The following is a 12,722-nucleotide window of genomic DNA, read 5'->3' as shown; positions in this document are numbered from 1 at the left end:
GCCACACGTCTCTCTTCTGTGAGATATTCGTAGCGTTTTCTAGTCGTCGCAGTATCCTCATTTCCTTACCTTCTCAATGTCTCACATTTGCATTCCTTCTATTATTGTTTTCTGTTGAATAATGCATGATTCAGGAGGGGTAGGTTATTTTGCGAGATTCATATGTCTTTTCTCAGGGGACAAGTACGTGTGTTGAAAGACCTTTCTCGTTACTCTATCATATCAATTACAACTTATAATGAAAATGTGTCCACCGTTTGTTAATCTCATGTGTTCCGTACTTTTTTCACAGAAAAATCCAAAAAGTGGAGAAGTAGGGTATAATGGAAAGAGAAGGCACTGCATTACACGTTTTGCTCAATAGAACCAAACATTCTGGAGCAAAAACAGGCAAGGTCCTTGAAGTCAGTCTCTTTGAAATCTCCTATCGAAAGCAGTGGAATTTTGCTATGCGAAGATACGCTTTAATGGTAGAAATATTTACAACTAATAAGATTGGATTTAAATAAAGAGTTCGCTTAGTAGTAGAGATCCTGGATAACTTAAAGGACCTGTAATTGAGTTCCGAAAGGATTTCTTATATGCTATGTGTCAATGATTCCACCGTAGTGATTATTCAAGAGATTTGTCAAATATCGTCTATTTCTAGCACACTATAACAACCATAAACTTTATTTAACTTCACCATATAATAACTTATTTGACAAGCAGAAAACACTGGGGTGAGAAAGTTATTGAGCAGTAGACATTACTTAGATCTTGTTAAATGCAACGATGTCAACAGACTGGACCTGAAGCAAAGGAAAATCCGGAAGTGAAGATAAAGATTTCAGTATTAAAAGTTAAGGACACTTACGTGGCTCTCAAAATCGCTCGTGATCTTTTCAATCATGTCGTCAACGGAAACCTTATCGTCCTCAATCACACAAATAATTTGAAGCTTTTTGATGCCTAAACATCAATCTTCAGCAGAGAAAAGGTTTTTTTTTTGTTTTGGTCAGCTACTGTGTCTTACCGTATCCAATCGGGATCAGCTTCGCTCCTCCCCACACGAGGCCATCCATCTCGATTCCACGAACCAGATCTTCCATCTCTTTGAGGTCCGTTTCGTCGTCCCATGGCTTGACGTCAAGAATCACTGATGACTTGGCAATTGGGCCAGGCTATGAAACCACGATTAGACACCTCAGCAAAACATTACAATCAATCTTAAGCGTAAACATATGAACATCTCGTACTTTCTTGGATTTCTTTTCGGCATAAGCTTTTAGGCGCTCCTCGACTATTTTAGCCTTTTCCGCGTCCTCTTCCTCATCCGAACCAAAGAGATCAAAGTCTTCCCCACCAGCTGATTCTTTGTGGTTGTTTTCTGGAGTGGAATGATGGCCATCCTAAACAAACCAAATGACACCATTACCACAAAAGCTAAATATTCAATGTAGTTCGATGATCTTCACTAATAATAGCGCTCATTCTTTGTATATGTGGTATGAACACACCACACAAATTCGAAATAATTTCCCTAGTTGTTAAATGTCCAATGACAACTTACTGAACATGCCGCATAGAAACTGAGAGATGTTGGAGGATGCAAAATTACCGGTAGTGGTATTTCAGATTAGGGATTGTTAAAATGTATATTCGAAATATTACCATATCTTCTCCTTACATTAGGGTTAGAAATAATTAATCAATTATTATTAGTGTGAAATACTTTCATCAGTCTAGTTGAGAGCGTGAATGCATGTAAAGGTGTTTTATATGGCAATATTACAGCTGGTGGCTTTGACTTTTGTGACAATTAATTTCCAACGTGTTTAAAAGACATCATCCCATAGATCTGGCGTTGTATGGATTTTCATTGGAGTACGCCTATGTAGGGTCGTAGATTATGAATACAGGGGTGGTTCTCTCCCTGCATCACTGTAAACAGACGGCTTCGGAATGCGGTTCGCGCCACCCTTGCGCTCGCCCCCACCTGCGATTCGTCCGAATGGATTTTCGACCAATCGACGCGGGAACCACATTCCAAGGCCGTCTCTCCACAGTTATGCAGAGAGATGAGCAGAACCACCCTTGTATTCATTATTTACAACCCGATATAGGTATACTCCAACGAAAATCCATAACACGCCAGGCTTGTGGGATGATTCCTCTAATATACCTTTGTGAAACGGTGAAAAATCAACCAACTGAGGAATATTTACATCATTGCATGCTGTTTCATTTTCGATTTCGATGTGTGACTGTTGCAACAAAGAAAATTTGTGATGTGTATGGAAATGTATTGAAAGTGAATAAGTACTAACGCTGGTTTATAAAATTTTCCAGCGGTGATTTTGACTTGTCCGGTAGCGACCGAAGTGGATGTCATATCGATTTTGATAATGACGCTTTAAAATCACCGGTGGAAACTGATCCCAAACTGAGTATTCAGAGAATGGCAAACACTTTTCGACCTAATTGCTCAACAGTCCAAAGACATGCTCAAGAGATTGGGAAGGTTGGTAAAACGCCCAGCTCTCGTCAACAGAACGGGGTAATATTGCAGCACGATAATGCTAAGCTGCACGTAGCCATGATTAAGGGCAGCATACTACGAATCGGGGATGGTACGGATTTCAGGTGGAGTATCCGTATACGTGGTCGTAGATTATGGATACTGGGGTGGTTCCGTTCATCTCTCCCTGAATCACTGCAAACAGCCGCCTCCAGAATGCTGTTTTGTACGATATCTTCTATTGCAGCGCGCCACCCTTGCACACGTAGCGTCCCTCACTGAGTATCGGGGCAGCCCGAATTTCGATGAATCGCAGGGAGGAGGCGGCGAAAGTGGTGGAGCGTCGCAATAGATGGCGACGTACAAAACAGCACTCTGGAAGCGGCTGCTTGCAGTGACGCAGGGAGTGATGAGCGGAACTACCCCCGTCTCCATAATTGACGACCCCGTATACGGATACTCCACCTGAAATCCACACCACCTCAGATTCGTGGTATGCTGCCTTTAACCCAGGGAAAATAAGGCAGCCGAACGTGGAGGTTTTACCACATCCTCCATATTCTACAGGTATAGCACCGTGTGATCTTCATTTATTCCAATCGAGAGAACATTCCGCAGGAATAAAAATTTCAGAAATATCGATGAAGTGCAGGCTCACTTAGAATAATATTTTCTTCGAAGGAAACTAAATTTAACAAACAGGGAATTGAAATTTTACCAGCAAGGTGGCAAAAGGTAATGGATAACGATGGAGATTACAGATTCGACGAAAGACAAAATTAAATGTATTTTTTTTGTTGCCATTGAAAAAGTTGATTACTTATGGATACCCCTAATAGAATCAATAAGTAACCACACAACTACCTTTGCTGGAATAGCTTGCGTGCGAGCGAATTTTTCGATGGCTTCACGTAGCTCTGCAAGCTCTTTCTTGATCTCCTCATTCTCCTTCCTAAGCGCTTTCACCTCGCGTTGGAGAGATTCTAAATTACGAAATCTTCGTAGGAATAAAACAGAGGAAGACTTAGCGACATTTATTCCTGTTAATACATGCGAGTGTAAGTGATAACAGCACTATCTCACATTAACAATAGGCACTCTTGCACAAAATTATCTTTTTGGCATAAGACCACCATGCACTTCCTTACCAGGGTAAAGCTTTTGTTTAGAAGAGCTTTGGACACCCCTTCGTCGTTTTGAACAGTTCAACACCGATGTTGCCGCCTGTCTCTAAATGCTTGACCCTCCCTATCTTCAGTTTACAAAAATTCTAACTCCTTCCACTTAAACAAATAGTACTAAGAAACTCCATATATATATATATATATATATATATATATATATATATATATATATATATATATATATATATATATATATATATATATATATATATATATATATATATATATATATATATATATATAAATAGCAGTTACATGTTTCGACACGACTTGATTCAACTTTGAAATGCAGGATTCGAAACGAGATAAAGAGTTATATAGTTGCCGTTCGAACCTGACCCTGGCTACACATGCACGACCTATCTGACAGACACAGATGACATCTACACATGTGAATGGATTCTGAGTGCTTAACGCATTGAATAGGTGTTGATTTTCATCTACTATGACACACACTCTGAGCAGCAGCCGAAATCGAGATGCAGTGAAGTAAAACGCTTGCAGTTGCACGTGAAATTTTCTTCTTCATGCCACAGCAACAGGAAAGAGTCCGAAATTACCATCAACCACAAATCCAGAGCCTGATTCAGCCAGCGCTTTGGCTATTATGTCTTTCGCGTACTGAATGGCAACATGCAAATCACCTTTCGGTACCAAGTGCATGTCGGCCTTCGGAACGATTTCCTTCCCTAAAAGTAAAACGCATTGTTTAACGTCTATCCCTAGAGACTAATAAGAAAAGACTGCTGCCTCCTACGGTGAAAAAACAAATATCTCAGATCTTAAAGGCTCAAAGAACCGAACGTTTTAAGTGTCGGATCTCACGTAAGTGTCGGTTTGTGCTCCTCTTACATTCATTCTCAACCGGCATACTACATATAACCAAGATCAATTTCACACCCTTTTTTGCATTATGAAGCTATAAGGTTGAGAATCTAGGGAAAAAAACTACTTAAAACGTTCTCTTTATGCAATACTTACCATGCCCATGACGGTTACCATGACCTTGTCCATGAGCATGGCCGCTATGACCATGATGTGGTCCTTGGTGTGCCGGTTTTGAAGTGGAAGGAGAGACGTTAGTGTACACTTGTTGTCCACCAAAGTAAGCCTGATCTGCAGCGCGTACAGCCATGTTTGAACCCAAGAACGTTGACTTCTCCGAGGCTAGACCGTCGACAGAAGACATGGTTTGTTTCTAGAAGATTTAAGAAGACGTAGCATAAGTAGGAAAGCTAAGAGGAAACGAAAACACGTGTAAATGCGTTCAAAAAAATATAGATGTGAAGACTTGGTTCCAATGCAAAAAGAAGAGATCGGGAGAAGAATAAGGAACATAAACGTTGCTAACATACTCATAGAACGAGAGCAGAGAACCTTCCTCCAAAAAAATATAAACATACTACGTGAGGCCATAAACTCCCCTAACAAAAATGGTCTATGACAATGAAAAGAACCCAAATCGGAGTAAAAATGTGATCCACGTGGGCCACAGCCTATTTATATTCGCTTAATTTGCGAAAATTCTAGTGTAGGCTACGTAGAATACGACACATTGCTGCTACAGTAATATTATGGAATGGAGCGCGGAATTGTCACAGAATGCGGGCTATTCTCGTATCCCTTTCTTTGGGTGCGAGACAAGAGGTACCCGTGAAAACCGGCTGACCGCTCATGTCCTTCAGCACCGCGCTCGTCCGCGTAATTACGGCTGCCGCTCCACCAGCTAGGCATCCTCCACGACCATCTGAGATCAAGTACACCCGCCTCCCTATTGCTCTCTGATCAACGCCGTGCGCGACGTTCGCGTCGCAACGAAGCCGTGGATATTGCGGATTTTGAAGGAATGGGAGTGAAAAACGAATTGCCGCAGCGAATTCTGATGTACAGATATAGTAAACTAAGCGCATATTATTACGAATAAAAGATAAGAATTGGATCTTTCTATCCAATGTAACTTTACATAAGTAAAAATTATCTCAAAAAGATGCTCCAGGAAAAAGAATAACATGCATATATTTTCACACATCTCATAATTTAACACATTTCATGTCCCAAGTTTTTTATATAAACTAGTAGTGCATAAGTATGTGTTTGCCATTCAGCGAATTCGTGTTCAACCTCAACTGCAGCACCTATAATAACAGTAAATTTATGCGCTAATTACTTTGTATACATTCCTTAAACTTCTTTCTACATTTTACCTTTCCAAAATTTTACTTAGATATAATGTTTATATACAGCACATGTCAAATATTTCAATACATGCTTGTACGTCTTATACAGTTTTATATAATAGAAATTTGAAATTGTACGGTTCTTCAAACTTCTTTCAACAGCGTTTTATCGCTTCATTTCTATCTATTCTCTGTATAAAATCGATATGACAGGTTAAGTATATTAGTGGCGAACAGAGACCTTTGTATCTTCGAGATTTACCTTCAGGTACAGTGTATATCTGCGAGGCATTATTCGCGCCCCGTTAATCGTTGGATGCCAGTTTTACCCAAATGGAAAAGCAAAAAAAAATTCTTAGAAAGCAAAGAATAAAGTAAAGAAGATAGCATAACACCGATCAGTGAGACATTTTTTGAAATATCTCTCGCATTCCCAGAGATGAATGAGTGTTTTCCACTTAACAAGTCGAGACAGGATAATTTCATTTTCACTCGCATTTCTAAATGGCATATCACTTATACAAACCTATTTCATTCTTTCCTTCTTTTATATTAACTTACAAGCACACTTTATGTAGACCTTCAAACAACATCTAATACCAGGTACTTTCCTTTTTGTTCGATTTTAAAAGCGCATTATAAGAGCTGTGGGCGCGGCGAAAAAAAAAAATGTCGTAAAAGCGGTAGACGCGGCGAAGTGGGAGGGGAGGGCGGCGTGGACGGGGCGTCTTGAAGACGTAGCACAAGAGGAGCAATCAGGCTACTGTAGCGATTATGACGGTATCAGAAGACGCGAGGTGCAATTAAGGGCGCTCATTAGCCTCCGGGATACGCGGCGGCACATCATACGGGTATCTCTTGACCGTTCCCCCCTTTCTTTTTATGAGTTTTGAGAGAATGGCAGGAAATCGAAGGTTCGAAGAAATGGTTTAGGAGAATGAAGCGAAACGTCGGAAGATACGGCAAAGAATTTAGAGAATCACAGATTTGGAATGAAACTTTTGTTCCAATGATAAAAAAAAATTCGTAAGAACAAAATGGCCAACTCAAAAGATTTGAAAAAAGAAGAATCTCAACACAAATTCACTAGAAACGTGTAAATGAAGATGAATGTGTTGAATGTGAATACTTTTTATGATTTACGAGAGAATAGGAGTCGCTCACAAATCGAGGAAATCATCTGTGTTTTTCCCCGATGAAGTATTATAATACTTTCGAAGTAAAGGATATTTTCACAAACCGAAAAAGGGGTCCAAATGTATATCCTAGATAACATAATGTTAAAGCTACTCTGTAATTAGAACGTTGTGACGGATTGTTGTGACGGACCTAACGAACATTGTACTAACAGCTGTTGCTAGTAATGTAGGCGGAGCTAGTAGAACCTTACACACACGTTTTCAAAGAAATTAAGACTTACCCTTCGACTTGCGTATCTCGTTACTAACAAGTCTTTTTGGTTGAAAACAAATGTGTCAAAGTGCAGTGAAAGTGCAAAGCAAGAACGTTTCCAAATGGCCCCGACACAGGTTCTTGAGACTAATTCATTCCAGATTTTTAAATTAAAAAACCCTAACTCCACTATTTCAAAAAGCTTCAAACAATCAGTGAACAATGATTCTCAAGGGGACAAGAACGCACATATGTATTTATAGAAGGATCAGAACGATATGAAGCGTGTACGCAATTGCGTACGCGGCTTCTCTCGAGGCGCTTCGGTGGAGCGTAGCGGCTAGGAGCGTGGTGAAACTCTTGCCTGCTCCACCCATCGCTGCAGTTTGCGACTGTCCCAACTCGGTTCCAACTGCTGCCTCCACCACGCCTTTCAAGCGCGTACGCAAATGCATCGCAACTACACTACTGATTGGTGTCGTTTTGACCCGACTATATACAGTTCTTCGCACGTTTGTTGCGTTGCCTTTTTGAGCAACACGACTACAATAAGAAGGTACAGCAAGCTGGTGAATGAATTGGAAAACAACAGGGAACGAATGTAAGGGGTTAGTGAATCTGGTAGAGGTTGTATCTGACAAAATTATGATAGCTCTGTTTATTGATTTAATCACCGCGACCATAATTGCAACAGCGTGCTTACTATAAACGATACATGCTTGCCTAGAATCATTCGTTTCATGTTCTACGATCCGATTTAGTCGTCGTAATCTCCTATCGTGCGATTCTGCACTTTGTATGTTTTTTTCGCTCTCTATGAAACAATCTTTGCTGTCAAATCCCCACGAACTTCATTTACACAGGAAATGTTTGTCAAAATCATTAAAATCATTACTTTATTGAATTATGTTTGAAAACCTTGAAATTTTCAAGGTGTTGCTAACTATCTAATCGTAATGATTAACTATTGAAGTCCTTTGTTAGCAAATGAGGCTTTGTGTTTCTTCCTCTCTGTTGGTGTTTCCTAAGATGATTTTACTCGTGTAATAACAATAAAAATAACAACGCAATAACATAACAACAACATAACATATATCCCTTGCCCAGAAAGCGACTAAAAAAAACTGGGGTGTAAGGAATGCTGCTCTCATGAAACTAAGCGTTTCATTTACGATTTGGGAAGGTATTTGGCTTGATCCTCGTCCGAATAACAATCACACAAGTTTCGCACTCTAATCCTGCAGTAATCGCTCAGAGATGTGACAACAATAGAGAATCCATCATTTGACTAGAGTGATCCAGATTGATATTCGTCGCAGCACTTTCTACTACGGCTCGTGGTTATCTTTTGCATTTTTCTTCTCGAACAAAGGTACTGTACATGATCCGTTTCCTATTTCCATTATTTCTAAACGTATAACACAAACCCACTGACATCACTCACAAAGGATGCAGCTCTCATACCTCATCCACCTAAAATGAAACAAAAAAAAATGCGTGCACGTGCCTTAAGACGTAAAACAGCACCGTTTAGACGTGTTTTCTCTGTTAACTCTAAAAGTATACTTTCAAATATAACTAGTCCATTAATTGTTTAACTAATTTTCTTTTCAAGTCTACTTGTTATTTTTATAAAACTCATGCTCGATCGACACTCCTTGGGTGCTGCACTTCGATGTTTTTGCGAGCGTTAGTGATCCTGATGAATACTGTAGAGTGTAGTGAATACTGTAGGGTTACCAATCATTCAATGAATGATTTTGTGAAAGAGTCCCTAAATGAATGAATGATTGAACAGAGCAGAATCCTAGTGGAGTCATGAATTCCGCCCCTTAAATTATTCCGATAAGAGCTCTACTCCTGCTACATTTATCAGTGTTTCCCATTAAAGGCATCACCCCACGAATCTGAGGTAGTGCAGATTTCAGGTGGAGTATTCGTATACAGGATGGGAGACTACGGAGAGGGGGGTGATTCCGTCCATTTCTTCCTAATTGCCGTAAAAAACGGCCCGGAAAATACCGCTTCATTCGTTTTGGCGCACCATTTTGTACAAGAGGTTCGATTGGAGCGCGCCAGTCTTGTGCGGCGCCGCATCTTCCGGGCCGTTTTTTACGGCAATTAGGAAGAAATGGACGGAATCACTCCCCTCTCCGTAGTCTTCCATCCCGTATACGAATACTCCACCTGAAATCTGCACCACCTCAGATTCGTGGGGTGATGCCTTTAACGTCCAAACATTTCGCCGCTAGATTCACGCCACGATCTAGATTTGCTGATTTAATCATGGAGTTCCCTTCCTCTTTGTAACATTTCCAATCAAATAGTACGATCGAAGTTCTACAAGTTCCGCGCTGCGTTCCGTTGTCGTGTTAGATCGACATTCGAGAGATCCACCGATGCGACTCCAATTTGCGCGTCGGGACCCACCCGCTTAGCATTGCCGCCTAGGTTGGCGAATGCAGTCATACGCGAGCGCAAAGTCAACGAGCTCTCATTGGAAGCCTCCTCACGTGCTGTCACGAGAAACATGTTTATCTGTGGAAAAACTCGTGTAATCATGTGAAACGCGGTAATCAACATGTCACCTTATACTTGACTTCCATCTTTTGTCATAACTCAGAGTTTCCTCGCTCAACTGCATTAAAGCTGTGTCAATATGTGTGTGTGTCTTATCGTTACTGCTTTGCATCGGTCTAAAGTTCTCTCTTCATCACTTCCTCCTACATCAACAGTAAGAGTTTGAAAAAAGATCTTGTAAAACTGAAAGATTTTCTAGGACGCAAAGTTCCCTCAAATGTTTGTTCTATTGTTTATCTGGAACAAAACGTAGCATTGTTGTTAATTCTTCATTAACTGCTCACTATGATAGGAGAAATTTCTGAGATGGTCTTGATGCTTGGAAAAATCAACGAAACGAATTTATGCGTATAGAAAGTTTGTGCAGCATATTACCAATGAAATTTTGTGTTGTGATATAATTAGGTTATTTATTTTTCGAGTTCAGCTATATCTTTTCCTCAAGTCGATGGAATTGAAAAATTTTTGCAAGCGCGAGAATGACGATGACTAGGGGTGCAAATCAGTCAGCAAGTTATTACGCTTTAAATTGTCTCTTGTAGTACCATGGAAACGAGGAAATCCGGGCATGCCGACCACACAACTCGCTACTATTTCGATTCTTCTATTTTCTTCTCGATTTAGTATCGTAATCAAGGTAATCCCCTCAAAAATTGTACCTCAGTAGCACTTATTTTAAATAGTAATAGTGATGAGATAACTAATATATACCAATTTTTTGGTTGGTGATAACTGGTTTCTGCTAACTTATCATAACTCGTCTTTTCTTGTCTTGTCGGCTGCACCCAATTAGTTCGGGTACCTCCTGAGCGCCACCTCTCCCCAATATTTCAGAAATGTATGATACATAGTTTAGATTCTAGAAATGGGTCCATAATTTAATTTGACTAAGCAAGTAGTACTCTTTCTGGTAGTTTCTTAACCAATGCACCGCCTCTAAATGAAAATTCTTGGAAACTTCTTCTTCTTTGTAAATCCTGTTGCTCTAGGCAACCAAATTACCTCATCCAATAGTAATTAGTACTTACGACACATCAAATGTCTCGCGAGTTGAATTTGCTTGTGTGGAAATAGCGAATTTTTTCCTCATCTGCAGGTTTTCCATAACATACTGTGCAGGATTTGTGTAAATTAAAAGGCAGGGGATTTATAATATTTCTATTAAATATGCGGTTCTAAATAATCCATTGTACTATGAGAGCAAACGAATGATAATGATAACGAAATCATGCCTAGTCCATACTCGAAGATATTCAAGAGCAGGCTATCCAATTTAAATGTTCTACCTATTCTAGGTATGAGGGAGACCTAAAATCTCATTGTTTCAGAGACGTAGAGCAAGTTTCTCCTCTAACAAGCGACCACAATAAGCATTGGATTGATATATGTTCTTAGCTCATAGTCCTTTTTCCGCTTCTTTTTCTGTTATTCATAATGACACTAGCTAGCTGGAACTCTGCCTTGATATGCTCCTTTTCAAATTCGTCCCTACAGTTGGTCCTTGTTCTCTCCTGGTGGTGGAAAGCCGTTCAAGGATAGCAAAGTTGGTGAGCCCTTGCCCCCCCCACCCCCCTCCCCACCCGTTCGCCCAGGGTCCTTGACGGATTCCTCCGTTCAAGGTTAAGTTGGTCACCCACACCCTGGTATCCGTTTATCTACCGTAGCGTTCTGGGTCTGGGAAAAGGACCTCGCGTGAGGATTTCTCCCTTCAGTAGCAGGAGAATGACCTGCCAACCCACCACTCCTCATGCTTTGAAGGGCCCGTCTTGTTGTGTAAAATTCAGGCGAAATTCTATTGAGCTCTGTTCCACCTTGTTCTTTGTTTTATGGCACACCTGCAGGTGTTTTCAATCAATAAATAAGTAAATAAATAAATAATGCACAAATGATGAAAAATTTGATTTGATGCATAGGTTACAGAGAAATGTTTATCAATAGAACGAGCATGGGAACGATAAGATGTCTATGAGTGTCCTAAAGACACAAGCTTCACCATTCCAGCGCTTATTCTGTGTGAAAATATTGACAGTATTTTTGTTGTAAATTTCTTATGTATTACATCAAAGTTTTTACAGTTCTTCTCTTCATCTTCTATCGTTATGGATTTCACTAATATATACTTTCCTTAGGACTACGAATAAACAGAAAGAAGACACAGTTCATGAAGGTGCCCACTGCGAGGATGGAGGAGTACAACTTGAACTAAAGACACAAGCTCCCAAATCGTGGAAACTCCGTCATACGTTTACCTCGGACGTTCTATGAACATGGAAAACGACTTGAAGGAAGAACTGAATAGAAGAATGAGAGCAGCATGGGCAGCATTCGCAGCCGTCAGGGAATCTACGGACCAACTGACGGACCAAGATCTTCGTGCCCATCTGTTCGACTCGACAGTCCTTCCAGCGCTCTGTTAAGCAGCGGAGGCGTGGGCAGACACCGCGACCACGTCTAGGAAGCTACTTACTACCCACAGAGCCCTTGAGAGATGTCTCCTGAAGTTTAACCGGCGCACACAACACCTTGCCGGTCTTCGTAGCTCCGAATTAAGAGGAATGTCCCGTCTTCGCGACCCAGCGGAATATGTATCGAAAGCAAAACTTAGATGGGCCGGTCACATCATGAGAAGAATCGACGATAGAAGGACTAAAAGAACGCTAGAGTGGATCCCAAGGGGCGCTAAACGCCCCCGAGGGAGACCGCCAACGAGATGGGGTGACGTGTACGCTGCACCAGCTGAGAGCTCAGCTGGATATGGCTCAAGGACCTCGTCAACGTCACTCGCGAAGCTTGAGAACATCTTGGATGACAATGGCGAAGGAACAAAACGAGTGGAAGAGATGCTGGGGCTCGCACGTCCAGTGAAGACGGGCCATCTAAGTATCTAAG

The 12,722-nt window shown here is 40.8% G+C and overlaps 3 protein-coding genes across 4 annotated transcripts; 2 read left to right on the top strand and 1 right to left on the bottom strand.

Moving 5' to 3' along the window:
- Window positions 1-752: 752 nt before the first annotated feature.
- RB195_017439 (uncharacterized protein) lies at window positions 753-9,785 on the bottom strand (the record flags this gene model as incomplete). 2 transcript variants are annotated; one of them, XM_064184442.1, is made up of 9 exons in its annotated part: window positions 753-791; window positions 857-951; window positions 1,016-1,163; window positions 1,239-1,391; window positions 3,365-3,483; window positions 4,245-4,373; window positions 4,666-4,882; window positions 5,088-5,108; window positions 9,684-9,785. In XM_064184442.1, the coding sequence occupies 9 exons, from the start codon at window positions 9,783-9,785 to the stop codon at window positions 753-755; spliced, it is 1,023 nt and encodes a 340-aa protein (XP_064040323.1). The 2 variants fall into 2 exon arrangements, with proteins under 2 accessions (XP_064040323.1, XP_013300222.2); XM_013444768.2 differs by lacking the exons at window positions 5,088-5,108; window positions 9,684-9,785 and having other exon boundaries at window positions 4,666-4,873.
- A 2,315-nt stretch (window positions 9,786-12,100) lies between these two features.
- Window positions 12,101-12,721, top strand: RB195_017438 (uncharacterized protein; the record flags this gene model as incomplete). Its single annotated transcript, XM_064184441.1, has 2 exons — window positions 12,101-12,216; window positions 12,289-12,721. The coding sequence occupies 2 exons, from the start codon at window positions 12,101-12,103 to the stop codon at window positions 12,719-12,721; spliced, it is 549 nt and encodes a 182-aa protein (XP_064040321.1).
- On the top strand, window positions 12,389-12,721 carry RB195_017437 (uncharacterized protein; the record flags this gene model as incomplete). The annotated part of the gene is made up of 1 exon (XM_064184440.1): window positions 12,389-12,721. The coding sequence occupies one exon, from the start codon at window positions 12,389-12,391 to the stop codon at window positions 12,719-12,721; it is 333 nt and encodes a 110-aa protein (XP_064040322.1).
- Window position 12,722: the final 1 nt, after the last annotated feature.

The sequence above is a fragment of the Necator americanus genome, chromosome II, assembly GCF_031761385.1.
Source record: "Necator americanus strain Aroian chromosome II, whole genome shotgun sequence".
Taxonomy (NCBI): domain Eukaryota; kingdom Metazoa; phylum Nematoda; class Chromadorea; order Rhabditida; family Ancylostomatidae; genus Necator; species Necator americanus.
This window is presented reverse-complemented; position numbering and strand designations above follow the sequence as displayed.